The sequence below is a fragment of the Oncorhynchus gorbuscha genome, linkage group LG21 (assembly GCF_021184085.1).
Source record: "Oncorhynchus gorbuscha isolate QuinsamMale2020 ecotype Even-year linkage group LG21, OgorEven_v1.0, whole genome shotgun sequence".
Classification (NCBI taxonomy): domain Eukaryota; kingdom Metazoa; phylum Chordata; class Actinopteri; order Salmoniformes; family Salmonidae; genus Oncorhynchus; species Oncorhynchus gorbuscha.
The window spans coordinates 47,299,973-47,325,449 of NC_060193.1; the positions used below are offsets into that span (position 1 = coordinate 47,299,973).

General features: G+C 43.9%; 2 protein-coding genes across 3 annotated transcripts; one reads left to right on the plus strand and one right to left on the minus strand.

The window, feature by feature from the left end:
- Positions 1 to 95: 95 nt before the first annotated feature.
- Positions 96 to 3,134, minus strand: LOC124008198 (small ubiquitin-related modifier 1). Of its 2 annotated transcripts, none has more exons than XM_046319299.1 (5): positions 2,978 to 3,134; positions 2,507 to 2,581; positions 1,725 to 1,802; positions 1,533 to 1,604; positions 96 to 1,259 (listed from the first exon to the last, which is right to left on the minus strand). In XM_046319299.1, exons 1-5 carry the CDS (start codon positions 2,987 to 2,989, stop codon positions 1,191 to 1,193), a joined length of 306 nt encoding a protein of 101 aa, XP_046175255.1. In that variant the 5' UTR covers positions 2,990 to 3,134; the 3' UTR covers positions 96 to 1,190. The 2 variants fall into 2 exon arrangements, with proteins under 2 accessions (XP_046175255.1, XP_046175254.1); XM_046319298.1 differs by having other exon boundaries at positions 2,972 to 3,095.
- Positions 3,135 to 6,280: 3,146 nt separating this feature from the next.
- Positions 6,281 to 25,187, plus strand: LOC124008084 (mitogen-activated protein kinase kinase kinase 2-like). The gene is made up of 15 exons (XM_046319018.1): positions 6,281 to 6,681; positions 11,132 to 11,210; positions 11,382 to 11,500; positions 11,761 to 11,901; positions 16,323 to 16,436; positions 16,801 to 16,897; positions 17,277 to 17,407; positions 18,021 to 18,100; positions 18,222 to 18,382; positions 18,547 to 18,759; positions 18,979 to 19,127; positions 19,201 to 19,332; positions 19,543 to 19,672; positions 19,920 to 20,097; positions 21,015 to 25,187. The coding sequence occupies exons 2-15, from the start codon at positions 11,159 to 11,161 to the stop codon at positions 21,232 to 21,234; spliced, it is 1,917 nt and encodes a 638-aa protein (XP_046174974.1). The 5' UTR covers positions 6,281 to 6,681; positions 11,132 to 11,158; the 3' UTR covers positions 21,235 to 25,187.
- The last annotated feature ends 290 nt before the right edge of the window (positions 25,188 to 25,477 follow it).

The window sequence follows — 25,477 nt, forward strand, 5'->3', positions numbered from 1 at the left end:
CCTCTGGTGGACAGGAATCCAACCTGCAGTCCTAATTCAGGACATTCTTGTTTTGTCTGCAATGGTATACAAGTGTCAAAGTTGGAAAATATCAGTCCTGTTTTTGTTAAACATTTTATTCAAAAAAAGAAAAATGATCTGCTTCAAACCATCCGGATCAAAGCCTCCATAAAGGAGTCATTTGTTGCATTGACATTTCTGTGTGGCTGCTGTTGTGGTTCAATACAGCAAGATTATCTTGATAAAAAAAGAGAAAACATTTAAATCTAAGAAGAAGCCAGAGATTAAACAGAAACTTTAACCCCTTGAAATTATCTGAACTTAAACATAATTCAAATAGAAATAAAAAACAACACCTAGGAAAGGCATCAACTAGATTCAGCCACGGGCTGATTTTTTTTCTTGAACGGGTGGTCAGGGGGCCAGAACATAATTACGAATAATTTAGAGACTGCAAATTGACCCCAAGAGGCCCAAACAGATATATATATTTGACTGAAACATAATTTCAAGCCTTGTTAACATGTGTATATGATCACAGCTCTCTTTTTGAAACAAATACCCAAAATTAAAATCACTTGTAGCAGGTTCGCTGGTGTTTTTACAGTCTTATGTCCAACAATTAAAAATATTGTTTTTGGCCCGTGGGCAAATAATAACCGCGGGCCAAATTCAGCCTTCCAGTTGGGGAACCCTGACCACGGACAGACTAATTATTACACACAAATAGTGGATGCAAAAATATACATCCTGATCATAAAAACATTTCATATTTTAAATATCATTAGACCATATCCATCAGTGGTAGGAAATGTGGGATAGTTAAAGATTCAAAACAATGCTTTAGCATTCAGAGGTGGTATATTCAAACTTTAGGTGCGAAAGAGGCGTGTGTAGCAGAGTCTAGAGAAAACCCGTCATTGTATGCGTGTTCTCTCTCTCAATAGGGGGACATTCAGCTATGACGCTGTCTGCACTACAATGTTACCTGCATTGTAAAGGAAGGGAGAAGAAATGACTGTGCGAGGTGTTTAAAAGGAGAAAGAACAGATCGTCTATCCGTTCTAACACAGTCGTTCTTTGTGCCCTCGCACATGGAAGCCCCAATAGAGTGTGTGATCCAGATGGTGCAAAGCACAAAAGCAAAATACATACAAAATTCTAAATGAGAAAAAAGAAATACAGCAAGTCTAATCATTCCAAAGTCCACCGGTCTGTTCCTGATACACTTCAATGACATCCTCATCTTCCATTCCAAGCTGGGGAGGGAGAGAAAGTCAGAAAGACGCAGGGGAAAGTTGATCTGCAAGCATGTTCAAGGTTCACAGGAAAACAAATTGAAATGTCACAAAAAAAATATTTATAAATAAGAACATTTTGACTTTAGGAGACAGTGGTGGTTGTTTAACCTGGGTGTCAGTCTGTTCATGTCTGGAATTGCCATTCCATAAGGGTTTGGCCAGAGAAACAGCCTGGCACTCAGGCTAGTGGTTGTATGGATGATACAAGGGAAGAGGGATGGGTTGGGGTACCTCTTTGGGGGTTTGGTTGTCTGAGATTCTCTGTCCTTCAAAAAGAAACCTTAGGGTGTTCATTGGTACACCCTGCAGGAAGGAATCACACATGGTTGCATCAGATACTGGGAACATGATGACATTCATTCTGAAGTTCTGACCCACATTGTCAAAATGAGATGGGACAATCGTTGGGCTTCATAACTCTACCTGTCTTTGACTGTAAGATTCCTTTAGCTTCTTTAGATGTGTTGTCATCTTCACTTTGAAGTGAATTTCACTGTTGTCCTGAAAGTAAAGAAGGAATTAGGCTTTTTTTGTTGTTGTTGCCTTTTCTCAATTGGTTTTACTCGACTGCTGCATCCTCTCTCTCCTCTGTCCTCTTTTTTGTAAAAGGTCAAAAGTAACCGCTGGAGATGGAAGGTGGATGGAAACGCACTAGTATGAAATGAGACTCCTCCAATGGTGTGTCATCAGGCCAATGATGTTTACAGGGTGGAATCCCAAGATAAATGTATACAGTGAATAAAACGGATTTAGCTAGTTGTGAAATACATTTAATAGATTAAAGGGGGAGCAGCATATGGTTTAAATGTTTGCATGCTTTTCTCCTTCGAGAAAACATTAGCTGATTTAATTGTGGCAAATTTCTAAACTTGTCCTAAGGACTCAGGTAGGATACACTTGTGCCACAGAAAGAACAATGAGCTAGTTACAAAAATATTTGCTTGTGCTTACTTACCAAAAGGAGGTTATCAAGGAAGGGAGGACCCTCTTCTATTTGCCGACTAACGAATTGACACTCTCCTCGACCACTTATCGGTTTCAGAGAGAGGGCGGAGGAGAGCGGGAGGACAGACTTTTACCCAAATGAGAAAAGGCCTATGGCTCCCCCAGTGTCCTTTCATATTAGCACGTATAGGAAAGGATATAAGGCAAGGAAGCAAACTCTCCTGTCTGAGATGTATCCACACTTCTCCATATTATCTTACCTGACCAATCACCTTCAGTTTAATGTACTCTCCATCCTTCTTCTCACTTCCATCTCCACTTGAGGGTTTTGTCTCCTGGAATAAAAGTGTCCCATTGACATGTACATACAACATTACATCAGCATAGTCTGCCAGCCTACTGCACTGTCAACATGTCACGAATCCCTCCATGGTTGCCAAACAGAATAAGTTGAATCGGTACGTAGTAGACCAAAATGGAGAGTCAGGTGACATATAGCTAGCTACAATCTTGTAAAAGTAAAACCTAATGTTATACCGTTCGTGCATAGTCAGTGGCACTATTTTCGATCTAGCTAACGTTACCTACAGTAGATAGCCTGTGTTAGCAAACACTACTCTTCTCGGCCCACACAGCGGCTAACGTAGCTTGCTAGCTAACATTGCTCAACCATTATTCTGTCTCTTCAACCAATTCAGACAAGTAAGATGTTTATTAAACCGTACCCCTACCGTGTCTGACATGGTATTTTTCTTGTGATGTTTATTTTATTTCACAAAACGTTTTGTTCAAATTGTATACACTGCCTCGGGATTCTTGCTGTTTTGAGAAGCAGGTACCATTAATAAACTGACCCGGAAAGTGAATAGTTCTGGTTCTTCTTCGTCTGTGTTTTTTATATGGCGGCTGGGAACCAACTCTAAGGTGAATTACCGCCCCCAACTGGACTGGATTACTGGAGCAGAGATAGGGAAGGGCTCAATCTTACCCATTATTCATCGTCTCCTTAAAGGAAACTAAGTACATAATTAAACACTACATAAGATTTTCTCAACAGTTCATTTAAGCTTGGCTCTTCAACACCATTACTCCTTAAATCTAAATACTCCCCTTTCCCTCCCATGTTGCTGGCACTGAAGTAGAATGTGTTCCACTGTCGCCATGTTTTCCCGACAGTGTTTACATCTCCTAGTCGTATGTTTTCCTACCAATTTCAATGTACTGTTGAGCCCAGTCTCAGCTTTGTGATTACACTTTCCTCCCCTCTTCTCAACCTGAGGACATCCCTGCCCCCACCATTTTCCTGGATCTTATACAGGTTTCTTCCCTTTTACTCCCTGTTCCACATTGCTTGCCATTCGTTTTTAACCACTGTACTTATTAACACGTAGCTTCTGCTTTACTGATTGACATGTCCATATCAACATTAGGATGTTTGAGAGCCTGCTTGGTGAGAGCATCCACCTCCTCATTCCCCTCTACTCCCACATGAGCTGGTACCCAGACGACCATCACAAATACCCCCATCTGTCTCACCCGAAACACAGGCACTGCAAAATCTCATACAATACATCTTGTCTGCTTTGTGACAGAAATTAAGCTCATCAGTGCTGCACGAGTCAGAGCAGTTGACTATCCTGTCTGGCCTCACCTCCTTCACCCACTCTGCAGCCAAGAGCATAACCAGCAACTCCACTGCGTATAAATGGCCTGTTGCTCGTTTTGTCACTGCCACCTGAAACTCAGAAACACTAAAAGCTGCACCTGTCCTCCCTGTTTTAGGGTCCTTAGATCCATCAGTGAATACAACATATTCAAGACAGTATACAAACAGTCCCACCTCTCTCACCATGCACTTACCTAACCCCCCAAAACTTGCATTCAGAGTCATTTATGCTCCCATGACCACCTTTTTTTCCCAGGATGTGTGACTTTATGTCCTTGAAGATTTACACAATATTTCATGGGTAGTTATTATCTTCTCAACTTTAACGGCATCTCTCAAATCAAATCCAATTGTATTGGTCACATACACATATTTAGCAGGCGTTATTGCGTGTGTGTAGCGAAATGCTTGTGTTCCTAGTTCCAACAGTGCAGTAATATCTAACAAGTCACAACAATGCACACAAATCTAAAGTAAAAGAATGGAGTTAAGAAATATATCAATATTAGGACAAGCAATGTGGCTGCCACCGGGGGAGGTCCTGACTGCTCCACAACATATGCTTAGAGCTTGAGCCTGGATTACGTCTAGCTTTTTTAAAGATGTCAGAGCTGCTGATCCATATGCTACACTACCATAGTCCAGTGATAACCATGATAGGGCTATATAACATTTTTAATGCCATTCTACCCGACCCCCCCCCCACTCCATTCCTGACAGGCAATGCATCACATTCAGTATTTGATTTCCTTTGCTAACTACTGTGTTAATATGTTCCGCCCATGTCATTCGAGTGTCAAATCAGACCCTCAGGAACCTGAACACTTCCACCGTCTCCAGCTTCCTCCCGTAGAGCTTCAGCTACACTTCCGCCCAAACATTCCTTCTAGTAGGAAACCCAGTCTGTGTTTTCTCAACGGAGAACTTGAAGCCCCACCCGAGGGACCACTGCTCAACTTCTCTGATTGCTTCTTGGAACTCTCTCAGTTGTATGTGGACTTTTTCTTCCTCTCTTCCACAGCGCCTGGTCATCCGCAAACAATCACCTCACAATATCTGATCTCACCTGGAGAATAATTCACCAATCATAACGGAGAACAACAAAAGACTAATCACACTTCCCTGGGGGGGGGGGGGGGGTACCATTATCTACCTCATAGCTATCTGACATACAGCTGCCCACTCTCACTTGTACTGATCATCCAAAAAGGAAGTCCTTTATCCAGTTAAAAACCCTTCCTCCAACCCCCATGCTATCCAGTTTGATAAGCAGGCTCCCCTTCCCCATCATATCATAGGCCTTCTCTGAATCAAAGAAAATGGCTACCACCACCGCCTTATTTGCCTGTGCCTTCCGTATGACTGACTAGACCCAATACAGGATGCATCGTTCCCCTGCCTTTCCCGAATCTGATAACATTGGCCTCTGCTCTCCAGGAAGTACGTCGGCCTCTCTGTTATCCTCCTTTCCGTAAGTTTACAGACATGAGCCGTCAACGCTATCAGTCTATAACATGATGGATTAATAGGGTCTTTCCTTGGTTTCCGTACTCCGTCCTGCCACACCTTATTGTAGAGGTCCAATTCTTTTCCCATGATGTGACACATCTCCTCTGACCCTCTCTTTCCAACGCTGTCCCTCTTCCGTTAGATGATTTGAGCTGTGCACCTTCAAAAAATGTCTGAGCTAACATCTCTGCCTTCTCCATGTCTCTCATTGCAACAGTCTACCCACTTTTCAGCACAGGGAGATCCCAATCTCATATGACCCCACTCATCCTCGTAATCATACCTCTCCCACAGAAGTAGTCCTGCCTATGTTTACACAGAAAGGGAACAGTTTGTTTTTCTAAATAAGAGTCCTTTTAATTTTGTGCTTTGGCCATTGCATCACGAACTATTCGCCAGCAGGAGACTTAGTGGCACTGAAGAAGCAACCTAGAATTTGAAATGTTGCCAGTAAAAACAATTACATACATTTCACATGATTTAAGTACTGTAGCTAAATTGTATTGCCCAAGTGTGAATGCCAGGGTTAAATGGCAAAAACGTTGGAAGATTGAGATTGGAAGTGCATAGCAATGCACATAGTGAGATTGGAAGTGCATAGCAATGCACATGGTGAGATTGGAGGTGCATAGCAATGCATTCTGACCTATTTTGAATCAAAACGGAATAATGTGAGATTTCTACAATTATTGTATGAATATTTTAACTATAAAGTGCAGGACTCGGAGTGTAAGTTATTAACAAATATATTTATAACTATTTTTATTTTTCTAGGTTACCTCTTCTGTCTGTGTTATTAATCTGACAGCCAAATCGAACGACCACATATTCTGATGACGAAACCAGAAGCACACACACATTTCTCTGACATCAACAAACTTGTGTTGTGGTTGGACTCTTCCAACTAGGCTTGCTGTTATTATCGGGGGAAGATTGCAGCTGAGCTGTGTCGGTAGAACCGTTTTCATGTAGCTAGGTTTACAAATCAAACAGAAGTGTGGATTAAGTTCTCGTCAACGGATAGATAATCAAATGCTTGTTTTAATTTGTGCACGTCGCCATTGTCAGTTTTCACGTCGAAGAACGTCTTGCACAACACAAGCGTTAGTGATATCTTGGCCTGAAGCTCGGGGCCTTGGACTCAAGTAAAGTTCGAAGCGGACTCTAAACTTCTGCTTTCTCAAAGACCGCTATCCGCGGGGCCGGGGCTCTTGTCGCTGGCCCTGTGGATGAGGAAGTGAAGATACTGAATCCACCCAGGTAAATCAGAAACATTTTAGTTAACCGTTACAATTTACAGAAGGAAAGTACTTGACGAATTGATTTGCACGATGTGTGTGGCCCACGTCACGTAGCTAACTAGCTACGTACCGGTAGCAAGCAAGTTAATCGTGGAAAACATTTAGCTAGTTAACGTTAACCAGCTAACTCGACAACTTCCCTGTCAGGCGATGTAATCGAACGTTAGCTGTCTTTTGCAAATTGTTGATTGTAAATCAGATAATATCAGTTTGCTAGCACAGATGCATGTCACCGTCGATAACCAACTAACACGTTAGCTAGCTGTCAACTTCTGTCATGAACCGACTGGTTAGCTGTGCAGCTAGCAAATGAGGGTGTCTCATGTTGATTTGGATCGAAGTGTTTAGAGAGATAATGACCATAGTCATAGATCCGAATGTTACAGCTCAATTAGCTAGATAAGCGTGCATTGCTAACTTGCTTGAACGATAGCCTCATATGGATTCGTTCCATTTGATTTCAATCACTTTTTGACCGCACCCCATTTGGTTTGAATGACACTTTAAATATTTGCCAATGGCAGAGGTGGTCAGAAAGCTAAAACATTTTAGTAGATAGAGGGGTGTTCACATTGAACCAATTTTGCACACGGGCAACTACACGGTAACAGTGACGCTGAGACTCAGATTTGTCAGACTCGGAAACAATTTCCATTTACCATTTTATAAAAACACATTCACTTAAGAACGTGCAGATGCAAAGTAACAGAATGATGGCACAAACCTTCACTCTGTTACCAAAGTTTACACCTGCACTGTTCTTCAAGTAAATGTGTTTTTTTGTCAAATGTGAAGTGGAAATTGAAAGTAGTAATTGTGCATTAAGTTCTATGGTTAGTTTAGCTTTGCAAATATTGTTTTTTGTTTGACATTTGAATGTGAAAAAGTCTGTCACACTGTTATCGTGAAATTGCACACCCCACCCTACATTGCCTAATAAATCAGACTTTGATACAAATGATTGGTATACAGTCTGAAACAAAGTACAGCAAAATTGTGGACACTTTCCTTACAAGCCAGAATGTTGAATAAAATTATATTTGAACTTACTCTACCGGTTGTCTGTGCGGTTGGTCGTTCAGCTGCTTAACATGTTTGTTAAAATATCAACAGGAAAGTATTGTTTACCTAACTTACTGAAGTAGACATTTCTATAACCTGCCACATGTAAAGACCTGTTGGTATGAGTGCGTGCATGTACTTCTGTCTTGTGCACATGCCTTCGGTCATAAGCAAACACATTTTGATTGCCCCACACACAGACCCACGCTTTGATGTCTGTTTAATAATACTTTCGTGTGGATATTTTGACCAGCTGAAGGATCAAATATAATTTTATTTAACATTTGTTGGCAGAGAATGTAATGTTAATTTCTCTACCATAAGCTGCCTTCAACATTGATTTAGAGAATTTGGCAGTATGTCCAACCGGCCTCACAACCTCAGACCATGTGTATGGTGGGTGTCGTGTGGGTGAGTGATTTGCTCATGTCAATATGGTGGGGTTATGGTATGGGGCAGGTATAAGCTACGGACAACGAACACAATTGCATTTGATCGATCGGCAATTTCAATGCACAAAAATACCTCTACAAGATCCTGAGGCCCACTTCTTTTTTTTAAAAGATGGGTCCACCCACTTGTTAGCCAGGCCCAGCCAATCAGAATTAGACAGATACCTGATGGCCGGTCTCAGACGATCCCGTAGTTGAAGAAGCTGGATGTGGAGGTCCTGGGCTGGTGTGATTACACGTGGTGTGCAGTTGTGAGGCTGGTTGGACGTACTGCCAAATTCTCTAAAATGACATTTGGAGTGGCTTATGGTAGAGAAATGAACATTCAATTATCTGGTACCAGCTCTGGTTGACATTCCTGCAGTCAGCATGCCAATTGCACACTCCTTCAAAACTTGAGAAATCTGTGGCATAACTGCATGATATGCCACTTGTCAGGTGGATGGAATATCTTGGCAAAGGAGAAAAGCTCACTAACAAGGATGTAAACAAATTTGTGCATTTGAGATAAATGTTTTTTTTGTGCGTATGGAGCAGTTCTGGGATATTTTATTTCAGTTCATGAAACATGTAACCAACTCTTTACATGTTGTGTTTATATTTTTGGTCAGTATATTAAATTGTTGCATGTTACACAGCATACTCTTGAATACAGGTTTAGTGTCATGTCAATCATAGATATATATTTCAGACCCCTTCAGACCACTGCAATTTAACTGGTGCATCATTGGCATTTTTTAAATTGAAATAACATTTTTACTTCCATTTACTACCACAACGATGGCAGCTGGTCCACTCACTGTCGAATGTCAACTTAAATGGGAATGTTGGTTCTATTATCTATATTTCTGTGATTTCAATAGGTTTCCTATGGAGGACTGACAGTATAATTTACAACAAATTATATTTCCATTAAAGTAAACATTTTTTGATGTGTGGACAATCCAATCATCTTTGTGCTACCAGTTTTGAACGTTGAAATGTTATTCCCATTTTAGTACATTTATCATACTCACCCTGTATTCAAGAGCCTCAATGTCTGTGTTTCAACCGATGGCCGGCACAACACAAGCATCACAGAAGATGTAAAATAGGGTGTAAAATAAGAGTTTTTAGATAATTGACGTTAAAATATTATTAAAGTAGTTTGACAACCCTGTTTGTAAGCTTTAAAATGTATATCAAACTGAACTGTTTATCTTTTCCGGTGATGAAGACATGGATGTCTCATGGTAGGGTGGGGGTGTGCAAAATGGGTCATCTTTAAGCACCTCTATCTCCTAAATGTTTCGGCATTCGGGTCCAAAAAGTTACTTTCTGACCACTTCTACCATGGGCAAATATACACTGCTCAAAAAAAATAAAGGGAACACTAAAATAACTGGCTCCTGGATGAGCCAGTTCCTATGCTTCCTGGCTGATGTTTTGGTCACTTTTGAATGCTGGTTGTCTTTCACTCTAGTGGTAGCATGAGACTGAGTCTACAACCCACATAAGTGGCTCAGGTAGTGCAGTTCATCCAGGATGGCACATCAATGCGAGCTGTGGCAAGAAGGTTTGCTGTGTCTGTCAGCGTAGTGTCCAGAGCATGGAGGCGCTACTAGGAGACAGGCCAGTACATCAGGTGACGTGGGGGAGGCCGTAGGAGGGCAACAACCCAGCAGCAGGATCGCTACCTCCGCCTTTGTGCAAGGAGGAGCAGGAGGAGCACTGCCAGAGCCCTGCAAAATGACCTCCAGCAGGCCACAAATGTGCATGTGTCTGCTCAAACGGTCAGAAACAGACTCCATGAGGGTGGTAAGAGGGCCCGACGTCCACAGGTGAGGGTTGTGCTTACAGGCCAACACCGTGCAGGACGTTTGGCATTTGCCAGAGAACACCAAGATTGGAAAATTCGCCACTGGCTCCCTGTGCTCTTCACAGATGAAAGCAGGTTCACACTGAGCACATGTGACAGATGTGACAGTCTGGAGACCCTGTGGAGAACGTTCTGCTGCCTGCAACATCCTCCAGCATGACCGGTTTGGTGGTGGGTCAGTCATGGTGTGGGGTGGCATTTCTTTGTGGGGTGCACAACCTTCCATGTGCTCGCCAGAGGTAGCCTGACTGCCATTAGGTACTGAGATGAGATCCTCAGACCCCTTGTGAGACCATATGCTGGTGCGGTTGGCCCTGGGTTCCTCCTAATGCAAGACAATGCTAGACCTCATGTGGCTGGAGTGTGTCAGCAGTTCCTGAAAGAGGAAAGCATTGATGCTATGGACTGGCCTGCCCGTTCCCCAGACCTGAATCCAATTGAGCACATCTGGGACATCATGTCTCGCTCCATCCACCAACGCCACGTTGCACCACAGACTGTCCAGGAGTTGGCGGATGCTTTAGTCCAGGTCTGGGAGGAGATCCCTCAGGAGACCATCCGCCACCTCATCAGGAGGGAGGTCATACAGGCACGTGGAGGCCACACACACTACTGAGCCTCATTTTGACTTGTTTTAAGGACATTACATCAAAGTTGGATCAGCCTGTAGTGTGGTTTTCCACTTTAATTTTGAGTGTGACTCCAAATCCAGACCTCCATGGGTTGATAAATTTGATTTCCATTGTTAATTTTTGTGTGATTTTGTTGTTAGCACATTAAACTATGCAAAGAAAAAAGTATTTAATAAGAATATTTCATTAATTCAGATCTAGGATGTGTTATTTTAGTGTTTCCTTAATTTTATTTGAGCAGTATATATATATTTAATTCAAATGAAAAAGGTGACGCGGTCAAAAAGTGAATGAAATCAAATGGCACGACCCAATGTAAACTATATTTAGCTAGCAATGCAGTCTGATTCTTGGTTGAATCTGCTTGCTAGTGAGTGACTAATTCTGTTGGTGTGCAATACTCAGATTTTACAGGAGAAAGGAACCCCTTTGATGGGAGAATCCTCTATCCTGGACTCCTGGGTGAATCAACGTGTCAAGATGAGTATGTACACTTCCTCCCAACACATAGACGCAGTTGTAATACATCTGAACTGTCATGACATTAGGCCATATCTGATCACCTAAGGTGCCCTGCGAATGCTTTGCAATACTCTCTGTTCTATCCCTTCTATTCTGTGTTTTCTGTTCTGAGCTTTCGATCTGCCCCAAACAGACGAACAGGAGGCGCTGAACTCTATAATGCAGGACCTGGCCGAACTGCACCGCTCTAGCCGCCCTGCCATGACCCTATCTGACCTGGGCAAACCCAAGGCCTCTTCACCCAAAAATCAGGTCTGTCCACTTCTCAACTTGTCACTGATCAGAGAATACTCTCAATACAATAAATGGCATTTCTCTTCCTCATCCCCTTTCCTCTCATGAATGCTGGTGTGTGTGTGTGTGTGTGTGTGTGTGTGTGTGTGTGTGTGTGTGTGTGTGTGTGTGTGTGTGTGTGTGTGTGTGTGTGTGTGTGTGTGTGTGTGTGTGTGTGTGTGTGTGTGTGTGTGTGTGTGTGTGTGTGTGTGTGTGTGTGTGTGTGTGTGTTTATACAGAACGATGTGCGAGTGAAGTTTGAGTACAAAGGGGAGAAGAGGATCCTGCAGTTCTTTCGCCCAGTCAGGCTTGATGACCTGGGGAACAAAGCCAAAGTGGCCTTCGGTCAGGCCATGGACCTGCATTACACCAACAATGAGGTACATATCACGATAACATCATCACCACAGTGGGGCTGGGCTGTATACCGTATTTTTACAAAAGACCGGTATTGATGTACAGACTAGTTTGGGTTTCAACTTGACCTTCTATAACGGTATTTGAATATTTGGTTTGTGATATGCCGTGTGTAACGTCCATTGTTGTTGTTTACGTTGCTACTCGAGTCATCTCTCACCATGGCGCTTTCCACTCAGACCTAGCCCCTGCCTCTGCCCCTGAAGGAGCGCTTTTGTTGTTCCTCAACCACAAGCATGTGTACTTTGTTTGTTTCATAGTAATAATAAAATACAATAATACAGTAAACCTTGAGACACTTGCGTTCTGTCTGCATGGTCAGTGCAGCAGATGCTACAATGATGTTGATGACAGCTATGATGTTTTCACTTTGCTTCTTAATATAAATCCTCATGTGTTCTACAATGACACTATTAGTTTGTGTTTCTTACATCTGCAAACAGCTAGTTTGTCTTTCCTTAGGAAGTTGGGCCTAAATCTTGTTTGCCGCTAATGGCTAGCTAGCTAATAAATGTACTGAGTAAGAGCAAACGTAACTAGTTGAACAGCCTGATAATACCAGTGATGGTGTAGACCTAAATCAAATCAAATCAAATTTATTTATATAGCCCATCGTACATCAGCTGATATCTCAAAGTGCTGTACAGAAACCCAGCCTAAAACCCCAAACAGCAAGCAATGCAGGTGTAGTAGCATGGTGGCTAGGAAAAACTCCCTAGAAAAGGCCAACACCTAGGAAGAAACCTAGAGAGGAACCAGGCTATGTGGGGTGGCCAGTCCTCTTCTGGCTGTGCCTGGTGGAGATTATAACAGAACATGGCCAAGATGTTCATGAATGACAAGCATGGTCGTATAATAATAAGGCAGAACAGTTGAAACCGGAGCAGCAGCACGGTCAGGTGGACTGGGGACAGCAAGGAGTCATCATGTCAGGTAGTCCTGGGGCATGGTCCTAGGGCTCAGGTCCTCCGAGAAAGAAAGAGAGAATTAGAGAAAGCATATGTAGGGTGGCCAGTCCTCTTCTGGCTGTGCCGGGTGGAGATTATAACAGAACATGGCCAAGATGTTCAAATGTTCATAAATGACCAGCATGGTCGAATAATAATAAAGCAGAACAGTTGAAACTGGAGCAGCAGCACGGCCAGGTGGACTGGGGACAGCAAGGAGTCATCATGTCAGGTAGTCCTGGGGCATGGTCCTAGGGCTCAGGTCCTCCGAGAAAGAAAAAGAGAAGGAGAGAATTAGAGAACGCACACTTAGATTCACACAGGACACCGAATAGGACAGGAGAAGTACTCCAGAAATAACAAACTGACCCTAGCCCCCCGACACAAACTACTGCAGCATAAATACTGGAGGCTGAGACAGGAGGGGTCAGGAGACACTGTGGCCCCATCCGAGGACACCCCCGGACAGGGCCAAACAGGTAGGATATAACCCCACCCGCTTTTACAAAGCACAGCCCCCACACCACTAGAGGAATGTCTTCAACCACCAACTTACCATCATGAGACAAAGCCGAGTACAGCCCACGAAGATCTCCCCACGGCACAACCCAGGAGAGGGGGAGGGAGGGGGGGAACAGGAAGATCACATCAATGACGCACCCCTCCTAGGGACGGCATGGAAGAGCACCAGTAAGCCAGTGACTCAACCCCTGTAATAGGGTGGGAGGCAGAAAATCCCAGTGGAGAGAGGGGAACCGGCCAGGCAGAGACATCAAGGGCGGTTCGTTGCTCCAGTGCCTTTCCGTTCACCTTCACACTCCTGGGCCAGACTACACTCAATCATAGGACCTACTGAAGAGATGAGTCTTCAATAAAGAGTTAAAGGTTGAGACCGAGTCTGCGTCTCTCACATTGGTAGGCAGACCATTCCATAAAAATGGAGCTCTATTGGAGAAAGCCCTGCCTCCAGCTGTTTGCTTAGAAATTCTAGGGACAGTAAAGAGGCCTGCGTCTTGTGACCGTAGTACAGGTAGGTATGTACGGCAGGACCAAATCAGAAAGATAGGTAGGCGCAAGCCCATGTAATGCTTTGTAGGTTAGCAGTAAAACCTTGAAACCTGGCCTAGCCTTAACAGAAAGCCAGTGTAGAGAGGCTATCACTGGAGTAATATGATAACAATGTTTGGTTCTAGTCAAGATTCTAGCAGCCGTGTTTAGCACTAACTGAAGTTTATTTAGTGCTTTATCCTGGTAGCCGGAAAGTAGAGCATTGCAGTAGTCTAATCTAGAAGTGACAATAGCATTGATACATTTTTCTGCATCATTTTTGGACAGAAAGTTTCAGATTTTTGCAATGTTACATAGAGGGAAAAAAGCTGTCCTTGAAACAGTCTTGATATGTTCGTCAAAAGAGAGATCAGGGTCCAGAGTCACGCAGAGGTCCTTCACAGTTGGGACCTAGAACTAGCATCTCTGTTTTGTCCGGGTTTAAAAGTAGAACATTTGCTGCCATCCACTTCCTTTATGTCTGAAACACAGGCTTCCAGGGCGTGCGATTTTGGGGCTTCACCATGTTTCATTGAAATGTACAGCTGTGTGTCGTCCGCATAGCAGTGAAAATTAACATTATGTTTCTGAATGACATCACCAAGAGGTAAAATAATAGAGGACAAACCATCTACAGAGACCAGGCCAGAACTTGTCCGTGTAGACCAATTTGGGTTTCTAATCTCTCCAAAAGAATGTGGTGATCGATGGTATCAAAAGCAGCACTAAGGTCTAGGAGCACGAGGACAGATGCAGAGCCTTGGTCTGACACCATTAAAAGGTAATTTACTACCTTCACAAGTGCCGTCTCAGTGCTATGATGGGGTCTAAAACCAGACTGAAGCATTTTGTATACATTGTTTGTCTTCAGGAAGGCAGTGAGTTGCTGCAACAGCTTTTTCTTAAAATGTTGAGAGGAATGGGAGATTCGATATAGGCTGATTAGTTTTTAAAATATTTTCCGGGTCAAGGTTTGGCTTTTTCAAGAGAGGCTTTATTACTGCCACTTTTAGTGAGTTTGGTACACATCCGGTGGATAGAGAGACGTTTATTATGTTCAACATAGGAGGCTAAGCACAGGAAGCAGCTCTTTCAGTAGTTTAGTTGGAATAGGGTCCAGTATGCAGCTTGACGGTTTAGAGGCCATGAATATTTTCATCAATGTGTCAGGGGATAGAGTATTAAAAAACCTGGGTGTCTCCCTTGATCCTAGGTCCTGGCAGAGTTGTGCAGACTCAGGACAACTGAGCTTTGGAGGAATACGCAGATTTATTAGAGGAGTCCGTAATTTGCTTTCTCATGATCATGATCTTTTCCTCTAAGAAGTTCAGGAATTTATCACTGCTGAAGTGAAAGCCATCCTCACTTGGGGAATGCTGCTTTTTAGTTAGCTCTGCGACAGTATCAAAAATACATTTAGGATTTTCCTCAATTAAGTTGGCAAAATAGGATGATCGAGCAGCAGTGAGGGCTCTTTGATACTGCACGGTACTGCCTTTCCAACCTAGTTGGAATACTTCCAGTTTGGTGTAGCAGCAGTGAGGGCTCTTTGATACTGCACGGTACTGCCTTTCCAAGCTAGTTGGAAGACTTCCAGTTTGGTGTAGCAGCAGTGAGGGCTCTTTGATACTGCACGGTACTGCCTTTCCAAGCTAGTTGGAAAACTTCCAGTTTGGTGTAGCAGCAGTGAGGGCTCTTTGATACTGCACGGTACTGCCTTTCCAAGCTAGTTGGAAAACTTCCAGTTTGGTGGAGCGCCATTTCCATTCCATTTTCTGGAAGGTGCTTCAGAGCTTGGGTATTTTCTGTATACCAGGGAACTAGTTTCTTATGAGAAATGTTTTTTTGTTTTGCAACATTTGGTTTAAAATAAAGCCTAGATTGTTTGCCCATATTGTGCAGCCCTACGTGACAGTGTGGAGATCTCAAATGAGTGCAAGAAATGCAGAAATTGATTAAAATGCAGGAAATGATATTTGGTTGAATTGAACACTATACAACCATCAGATTGGAGAAAGACACATTGAAGTCACTTAGGATGTATGTGTTGCCACTATAGGGTCATAAAGCAAATTTAGAACTTATTATTCATAACATAAAATACTGTCATGCCGTCCAATATTTTGTAAATACCGTGATATGATATTTGGGCCATATAGCCCAGCCCCAAGTCACAGTGTTGGTTTCTGGCAGTCAAATAAGCACCAAAAGCCAAAATCCTCAACATGTCTGAGCGAGATAATTTATTGTTCTGAGAGAAACTACCAATATACCTTCCACTTCTCTTTCACTTCCTTCTCTTCCTGCCGTTTTGCTCTCATTTCTTCCTCTTCTTCCAAGCTGATCTGTCTGTTTCCCTCTCTGTGGTTCTCTCCCCTCCTCCCTCCCAGCTGGTGATTCCTCTGACCACTCAGGATGACCTGGACAAGGCCGTGGAGCTGCTGGATCGCAGCGTCCACATGAAGAGCCTGAAGATCCTCCTGGTGCTCCAGGCCTCCTCTCAGGTTAGGACCACAGAGTTGGGAGTGCTGATCTAGGATCAGTTGAGTCTTTTGGATAATAATGAATAAGATTACGCGGACAGATCCTAGATCATTACTTCTACTCTGAGAGGCTTGGTGGATATGGGCCTAGACCAGATCACAGCACAGTGACTGTAGGGAATCGCACACAATCCATACTGCAGTACTGGCTGATTGACCCATCAACAGCTCACTATGTTCAGCACACTTTCTTGAGTATTTACTTGAATGAATCATCTTAAGACCTTTGTTTAAGCTGACATAAAAGCATTGTTTTACTCAGGAAAAGAAACGGTTGTATAGTAAAACTGTTTTGATATGGATGGTGTTTAATTTCTCCTCTCAGACCTCCACGTCCAGCATGGACCTGCTGCCCCCACACGAAGACCTGGACAACACCCGCTTCAGGGCCACAGACAATAAAAGCATGCTGGCTTTGATAGGTGTGTCATCAACTCTGTGGTGTTTTCAATGACAAGTGTGTGTGTTGTAAGTCGCTCTGGATAAGAGCGTCTGCTAAATGACTTAAATGTAAATGTAAATGTGTGTGTGTGTGTGTGTGTGTGTGTGTGTGTGTGTGTGTGTGTGTGTGTGTGTGTGTGTGTGTGTGTGTGTGTGTGTGTGTGTGTGTGTGTGTGTGTGTGTGTGTGTAATTCATTAATTCATCTGCGAAATTGTCCTTCTAGTAAATACTTTCCATTTCTTTCTCCAAATCCATTTGCTTCATGACATTAGACGCATCCAAAACACATAGTCTTTTACCACCAGTCAGTCTAGTAGTAAGTCTTCAGCTAGAAATGTGTGTAATTGTCTTTCATCCAGGGTCCCACTCCGGGGACCGCAGCTCACCGCCTCCAGGCTACATTCCCGATGCCCTCCAGCAGGTGGCCAGAAACGGCTCCTTCACCAGCATTAACAGCGAGGGAGAGTTCATTCCAGAAAGCATGGACCAGGTAACCTCACCTATAGAGATGGATAGAGTACTCTTTATCCATCTAACCTGTTTTAGCATTGACATTGCCTTTTAGGACTTCCACCATTTTTTAAAGTAGTCAACTGTTTGGGGTATTCCTATGGGTTGGGCGATCAGCCAATCAGAGCGTCGTCTTCTTCAAATTGGGTTGCCTATGGTTTGTAAATGGCTTTTAAGCTACATCACCGCCATCTAGGGGCTGTAATAAATGAGTGACACGATTTTGTCCAGGACTCCAGCACTGCAGTTGGTGGTAAATCACAAATATCAGCTTCACTCTTCTTTTTTTATACACAAAAGACGAAAATGGACTACTTTAAAATGGAGATGGCCTCAATGGCGATGCCCATGCTCACACAGATGCCATAATGGCACAGCTACAAAGATGAGTCATCTATCTCTATGACCTCACCTCTGAGACTGGGGAAAGATTGAGACAGGGGCCCAGATTAGGAACAGTCATACTAAGGCCTGGTCCTAACACTCTCGCCTACTCGTAACTGGCCTTCATTACCACAGTTATGAACATTTCTATTAACATGTTCAGAGTATGACAAATAACAGCAGTCACAAACTCAATCTCTCCTTTCTAGATGCTGGACCCTCTGTCAATGAGCAGTCCAGAGAACTCTGCATCAGGGAGTTGTCCCTCACTGGACAGCCCACTGGACAGGTGAGTCGTGAACATCCAACTGAGAACCACATAGCCAGCATGCATTGTGGTAACCTTCAACACTTCATCTTCTGAATCAAACTGTTTTTAAAGCATGTATTCCTCCTGTATTTCCTTGCAGTGATAACTATCCTAAGTCACGTATGCCCCGGGCACAGAGCTACCCAGACAACCACCAAGTTTACCCAGAGTATGATATTCCAGTGTTTGAGAAGTCGGGGAAAGGGGGCACTTACCCAAGGCGATACCACATTTCCTTTGGCCTTCAGGACTACAGTGATGGTGAGGGACCAACAACAACAAAAACAGACCCTCTCTAAAAAAAAAAGTCCCATTCAATTCAACCTTAAATCCGGGTGTCCCGAGTCCGATTCTTTTATTTTTAGAGTATGACAGAAAACTATTGTTGTTTACCTTCATTCTCCCTCTCCCATCCTCCCCTGCAGGGCGAAAGACGTTCCCTCGAGCGCGGCGGACCCAGGTCCACGGCTTCCATTCCCCGGTCAGTTTCAGCCCCACAGAGCAGTCTCTCAGCACCAGCAGTGGCAGCAGCATATTCACCCCAGACCTGGAGGAGCCCGGGGGTCGCAGACGCAGGGGCAGTGACATCGAACCCAACCCCACCCTCTCCGTTATGGACATCAGCCCACCCAGCCGCTGTGAGTAGAGCTGGCTGGGGGAGAGAATAGGGAGGGTGGGAGAAAAAGGACGGTTTGAGAATGGAGAGAAGAATGCTTATGTGGGGGTGGAAGAATGGAAGAAAGTTAATGTGGAAGGATAGCTGGTCTGGCCAGGTAGCTGCTCAGCACTTTGCAACAAACGTATTTCTTGGAAGCGCACACAAATGACCTGATTTGATTTCCCCCATGTGTCCCCAGCTCCACGTGCCCCTACGAACTGGCGGCTAGGTAAGCTGCTGGGTCAGGGTGCATTTGGCCGGGTCTTCCTGTGCTACGATGCAGACACGGGCAGAGAGCTGGCTGTTAAACAGGTCCAGTTTGACCCAGAGAGTCCCGAGACCAGCAAGGTGAGTGGAACAGAGATTGTGTTTGTCGAGAGTTGTGTACACTGTGCACTCAACATATCTTGTCTATCTGCAGGAGGTAAGTGCCCTGGAGTGTGAGATCCAGTTACTGAAGAACCTGTGCCATGAACGGATCGTCCAGTACTACGGCTGTCTACGAGACTCCAACGAGAGAACTCTGTCCATCTTTATGGAGTACATGCCCGGGGTAAGTGTGTGTGTATACGGTTGAATAACTGAACTTAGACCAACTCAATCCGGTCTCCGTCCACCAGTGTGGCGATGTCGGCTGTGTTCCAGGTTGTATTTGTTTCAGTGAAGTTTCACAGATGACCGGCACGGCGCTGCTGCAGTAACGATGACCTGGAATGGACCCGCCGGTTGCTTTAACTCCCATATGGTCACCCTCTGTCCCCAGGGCTCCATCAAAGACCAGCTGAAGTCGTACGGGGCCTTGACGGAAAACGTGACGCGTAGGTACACCCATCAGATCCTGGAGGGAGTGTCCTACCTCCACAGCAACATGATCGTCCACAGAGACATCAAAGGTACAGAAGGGGATAAATGGATGGAATATTGGAGTAAAATGTTGCTGATTCCGATAGGAAGGACCATTCTCATGAATGAGAGTGCTGGGCACATATTCTGGTTCATGTAGTGCTTATGACAGAATTTTGATGGGTATTGAGGGGAGCATTGCTGTAACTCAAGCAGTGCCTTCTGGGTAATGTTTCTTATGAGCGAATGTACCTACACCACCTCCTTACCTCTTCCTGTCCCTCCCTCTTTTTCCAGGGGCCAACATTCTGCGGGACTCTGTGGGAAACGTGAAGCTGGGGGACTTTGGGGCGAGCAGGCGGCTACAGACCATCTGTCTGTCAGGAACAGGGATCAAGTCAGTGACTGGTACTCCCTACTGGATGAGCCCAGAGGTGATCAGTGGAGAGGGCTATGGCAGGAAGGCTGATATCTGGTAAGACTGATTATTACTGAGGCAGACTTACCAGCAAAGTAGTTTCCACCTCCTTGTCTCCTCTTTCAAACCATGGGCTGAGACTTAAAGCCCACATGCAGTCTTTGTATTTAAAAAAAAAAAATCACTGTATGGCTAAAATGTAATGAAAATAACTCCTACATTTGATTTGATCATGTATTTCCCTGAGCGTCCCTTCGCCTTGCTCTGCCTGATCGTGTGGGCGTTAGGGAACACACATTTTGAAGATATTTGGATACACACCTGTGATTAGCTAATAGGATGGTCTAGAGCCCACCCCCTTACCCAAATGACCAGTCATTGGTCTATTATAATCAGATCCCATTGTCATGTGGGCCAAAAGTTCCATCCCACCTGAACAGGCTGAAATCCAGGCATTTTTTTCAAACCGCTCTTACACCAAAAGCTCATTATAATTTGTACAATTTCAGACTGTTATTTTGACCTCATAGTGTGGAAATATCATAACAGAGCATGAAAATCTAGTTTAATTGCACTGCACCTTTAAGAGGTTTCATATGATTTTCAATTAAGTCTCTTCAAATTAGTGGTCAGAAAGGAGAGTGGATCTGGAAAGGAGATTATGGTAGATGAGTGTAACAGCCACTGTCATGTAAATCTTGGTGAGATGAGAACCAATAACAATCTTGATGTGTTGAGTGGGAGGCTGGTGGGAGGAGCTATAGGAGGACGAGCTCATTTTAATGTCTGGAATGGAGTTAATGGAGCAGAGTATCAAAAGGTTTGGTACCATTCCATTGATTCCATTCCAGCCATTACAATGAGCCTGTCCTCCTATAGCTCCTCCCACCAGCTGCCTCTGGTGGGATGTCATGTCAACTGTTGATGAGGAGAATGATGATGATGTTGGCTAATGTCAGTGGTGTCCTCTCCAGGAGTGTGGGTTGCACGGTGGTGGAGATGCTTACCCAGCGGCCCCCCTGGGCTGAGTTTGAGGCCATGGCGGCCATCTTTAAGATCGCCACCCAGCCCACCAACCCCTCGCTGCCCGCCCACGTCTCTGACCATGGCCGTGACTTCCTCAAGCGCATCTTCGTGGAGTCCAAGCTGAGGCCCTCGGCCGACGACCTTCTGAGGCACATCTTTGTTCACTAGCCCCTTCCCCCTGACCCCTGAACTGCCAGAGATGTCCTTAGATGATTCGCTGCCTCTGACTCCCCCTGACTCCACCCTCCCAGCTCCAGACAGAAAGCCCCCATTGGACCAGAGAGGACTTGGTGGGAGGTATCCATCTGGTGATTGGATGAGGTGGGTAGCGGTGGGGACTACAACTCCTGCGTCTCTGTTTTTAGGAGACTGGCAAGGAGGAATTAATGAAAGAACTCATTTAGAGAAAAAGTTGCACCTTAATTTCAGAAACATGGTAAGTTGCTCAACCAAGATGACAAAATAACCTTTTTTGAAAATGTTTTTATGATTAATATCTCCTGCTTTTGATTGTGGAGTGGGACTCAGTCACTCTGCACTTAGCTCACTGAGTCCACGTCTGTGTTTCTGATCTGGACCTTAGTGGAGATTTGAGGTGATGATCATGATAATCTGGGCCACGTTTAGTAGGCAAACGTTGTGGAACACATTGCAGATAGAGGTGGCATGACTAGAGCCGAAACGATTCCTTATTCTACATATCTTAGGGGAAGGTTTGTTCTACATGCTATATCGATCTGAGCGTTGCATAACGTTGTGTCCTGCTGAACGCACCCCTAGTGTGGTCCTGACTCGACCCAGAATGTACAGCTGAAAACCCATAGCATGCTGCTATCGAATCCACAACCAGAACACCGGGTGAGGAGAACACCCCCCCCCACATGCTTCCTGTAACACTGCTGCCTACGTTGCTCCCCCCTCACTTGCACATTCACAGTCCATGTAGAGCACCCAGAACTCAACGATTCTTCTTACTTATACTGTAGACATTCTCTCGATGCTGAAAAAAATGCTTTTGTTGCTAGGATCCCTCGCTTTACTTCAGTCTGTCCCGCGACAGTTGTGAGTGTCCGTCTGTTCCTCTGCTGTGTCAGTCAGGTCACCTGTCTGTCAGGGTCTGTTGTCAAATCCCCTCCCAGCCTTTTGTTCTTTGCCTTGTGCCTTTTTTAGCAGTGTAGGAACATGTCTAGTTGAAACGTTTTCGGTATGCATCAGACGAGTACCAGCCTATTTACGGTGCGGATCATATCCAAGTGTTGTGGCACTGTTCTCTGCCTTCTCCTCACCAGGGGTCATAGGTCTCTTACTGACCCCAGATCAGATACAATCGAGACACACCAAAGCGGAAACCTAGAGTGCTCATCATAATGGGTTTGGTGCTTCAGTTCTTAACAGAAATGCATCTGAACTCTGTGATTGGCCGTGTGGTACTACGAGGCCAGTTGATTGCCTAAAGTTTAGGCAGGCCTTAGTTGATTGGTCAAAGGTACATTATGGCATTTTAAAACCGGAAGAGTGGAGAACCGCTAGCCAATTAGGATGCTTGTTACTCAGTTGTAGGCATACTGTATGTTAATATCAGGTACTACTTTGTGCTGAAGCACTATGTTAGCCAGTTTACATCTTGACTAAGATACTACTGCACTGAACAGTACTCAGCAAAAAGCTCTGCAATTATGCCAATATCAATACTCGACAGTACTGGTGAATACTCAGTTATACTCCACAGTGTTGGACACCATCTGGTACTATTGTGCCCTCTTGCCCTACAATGCCTTGCAAAATAAAGTACTGGTATGTTGTAGTAGTATGTGCTGTGTCATGTCTCACATGCTGCTCCTCTCAAACACTCCTTTAGCATGCGCACACACACCAGAGCAGTTTTCAGTATGTTTCAGTTGGGGATGGGCTCAACTACTCGATTCTCGATTTGTATTGGAAATTTGCAAATGCAACTATTTAGCAGTTTCAAATGACAACATTTCAAACTCTAATATGTGTTTTATTTTTTTGGAGTGTGTCAAGTGCACTGCAAATATCTCATAAAAAAAAATGAATTGAAGCAATCGATAGCATACTGCAAGATGGTTTTGCCAGCAGCCCTGTTTTGTACTTGCATGTGAGTACTCGAGTACCTGAAATGGTTTGCATGAGAATACTCAGACATTTTTTTTTTCCAGATGTCAATCCCTGGTTTCAGTGCTGTACTCAGCCATACCTCAACATTACTAACACGTAGACTTATCTAAAATCACAGCAGTGCTACCTGTTTTGTGCTGCTTTGCACAGTGAATGTCAGATATATTTGACCCTTATTTTCTAGATGCAGAAGGATAGGTATTGGATGTCGACCTCGTCCTTTTTTAAGTTAGTGATGGAAGTGGCTGTCTATTTGACTCCAGGGGGTGTTGTTGTTGTGGTCATTGCCTGTAAGCTAACCCATAGGTACTCACGGTATGGAAACACAAGCTCTTTTGTGTGAGGACTTCAGGAAACCTACTGATCAACTAGCCTGAAATATGATCGAGCATTTCTCCCATCACCTAGGCATTAACTCCCCCTCAGCCATAGGTACTAAATCCGGTCTCTCTCGCCCGCTGAAGGAGTGCTGGTTAAGAAAAATAATTGTCATTTTTGTAGTCTGAGAAGCAAAATAGCGACCGTGCGTGTTATCGGCTAAGCTGGTCCCCAAGAACCTAGACCCCTTCCTTACCCTCCTGCATTGCCTGTAAAAATGAAACTGAACATTTCCATTGGCACTGGACTCGCTGAGATCAACTGTCAACAGAAATAGTGACGCCATATGCACTATTTAAAACTGGTACATAATGCGTTCTCTACCGCTCGCTTCTTCAAGGTTACTCATTGGACGACGGACTTCTACTCTGTTGAGCATAGACTGTCTTGTGTTGTTTCTGTTAGCGATGACCTTTTTTGCACATTTTTTAAAGACTTCAGATTTTTTACACTGATTGTAATACTTTTGCTTCTGTGTATGTGGGTGTGAGTGGATGTGTGTGAATGTTGTATGTGAATGTCTGTGGTTGTGTTGCACAAGGATCTTAGTCAGGAATGTAATGTTTCATTCTCACCACCAGGTGGCCTCATTTACCATTGTGGATTAACACTCCGCTGTTGAAATGAGAAGTCTACTCTGAACACAGACTTGGCGGCTGTCCTTCATTTGGTTTTTAATTTCACACCCCCACTCAGAGGGACTGTTAGTTAGTGATAGTAGTGTATGGTAGACTAGGCCTGAATCCCAAAACCCCTGCTCCTTACTTGTGTAGATCTGAGAGGATTGGACAGGTGGGTTTGGGATTCGGGAAAGACTTAAAGTAAAAGGCAGTGAACTGAGATGCATATGATAAGGAACCACATGGTATTCCCCTGCTTCTTCTAGAAAACCAACAAGGTACAGACAAACTATACCAATATGGTCCAATATGTGCTTTTATAAGCAACTGCTGACACTCCAGGGTGCTGTAAGCACTTCTCTCGTGTGTGTGTGTGTGTGTGTGTGCTTGACTGTGTGTACTGCAATTTGTGCTCAAATGACACTTGGGGGTGCCCAAAATGCCTTGCGCATTCGGACTGTAAAAAAATATATAGTTGAAGAAAAATAATGTGCCCCTTTTTAAAAAGAAAGATTACACTTATATCCCACACATTTGTTTTCTGTGTATTGTAAAAGAAGCCATGTTTATAATTCCATTTGGTTTGTGACCAATACGCCTGTTTTTATCAGAACTGTATATCAGTGGTATGCATCATTTTTTAAATATATATTTTTATTTTTAAATGGGAGATTTTATGCATGGTTGGATCCTGAGGAGAGGTTCAATGGTGGCGGGAGGCCCATTGGTTTTAGCCTGAGTGCCAGTCTGTCTGTGCCACCATACTAATTCCATGTCACTCATTGTTTGGCTTGTCAAATGATAGCAATGGAGTAAACAAGAACAGATCTGGGACCAGGCTAAGGCCTATTGGTTCCTCTAAATGAATGCTGAAGAGAGGAGACATCTTGATGGAAAAGGGTTGGGAGAGACTGTCAGTCTGTTGGCACTTTGATGTGTTAATAATTATGATGACAACGAAAATAATAAAATATATTTATTTCACCTGTTTTTGTACTTTTGTTTTTTGTTGCAAAGAAATGTATTTAACCTGTTTTTGAGATTTATGAGCACAATATATTATTTTTTAAAGGCAGTGACAGGCCTACTACGGGTTTGATTGCATCATGTGAGCCTTTTAGGACATGCATGTTGTTGACAGGCAAGTATAAGCAGTTTTTCCGCTAATGGACAACCGTGAAACTTGATAATTTGCACTGAAATTTATCCAAACTATTGTTGTCTTTTGATTTCTTGGCTCCATGTGAAGTGTATGAGCTATTAGCAGTGTTTCC

Excerpts from the sequence above, each read along its gene's own strand:
- LOC124008198 (XM_046319298.1), bottom strand. Across the intron at positions 1,803-2,506 it reads AACTGAAGGTGATTGGTCAG|GACAACAGTGAAATTCACTT; the intron begins GTAAGATAATAT and ends CTTTACTTTCAG. Across the intron at positions 1,260-1,532 it reads ACAACCAAACCCCCAAAGAG|CTTGGAATGGAAGATGAGGA; the intron begins GTACCCCAACCC and ends CTCCCTCCCCAG.
- LOC124008084 (XM_046319018.1), top strand. The coding sequence starts at position 11,159 with ATGGGAGAATCCTCTATCCTGGACTCCTGGGTGAATCAACGTGTCAAG. Across the intron at positions 18,760-18,978 it reads CATCAGCCCACCCAGCCGCT|CTCCACGTGCCCCTACGAAC; the intron begins GTGAGTAGAGCT and ends ATGTGTCCCCAG. Across the intron at positions 20,098-21,014 it reads GGCAGGAAGGCTGATATCTG|GAGTGTGGGTTGCACGGTGG; the intron begins GTAAGACTGATT and ends TGTCCTCTCCAG.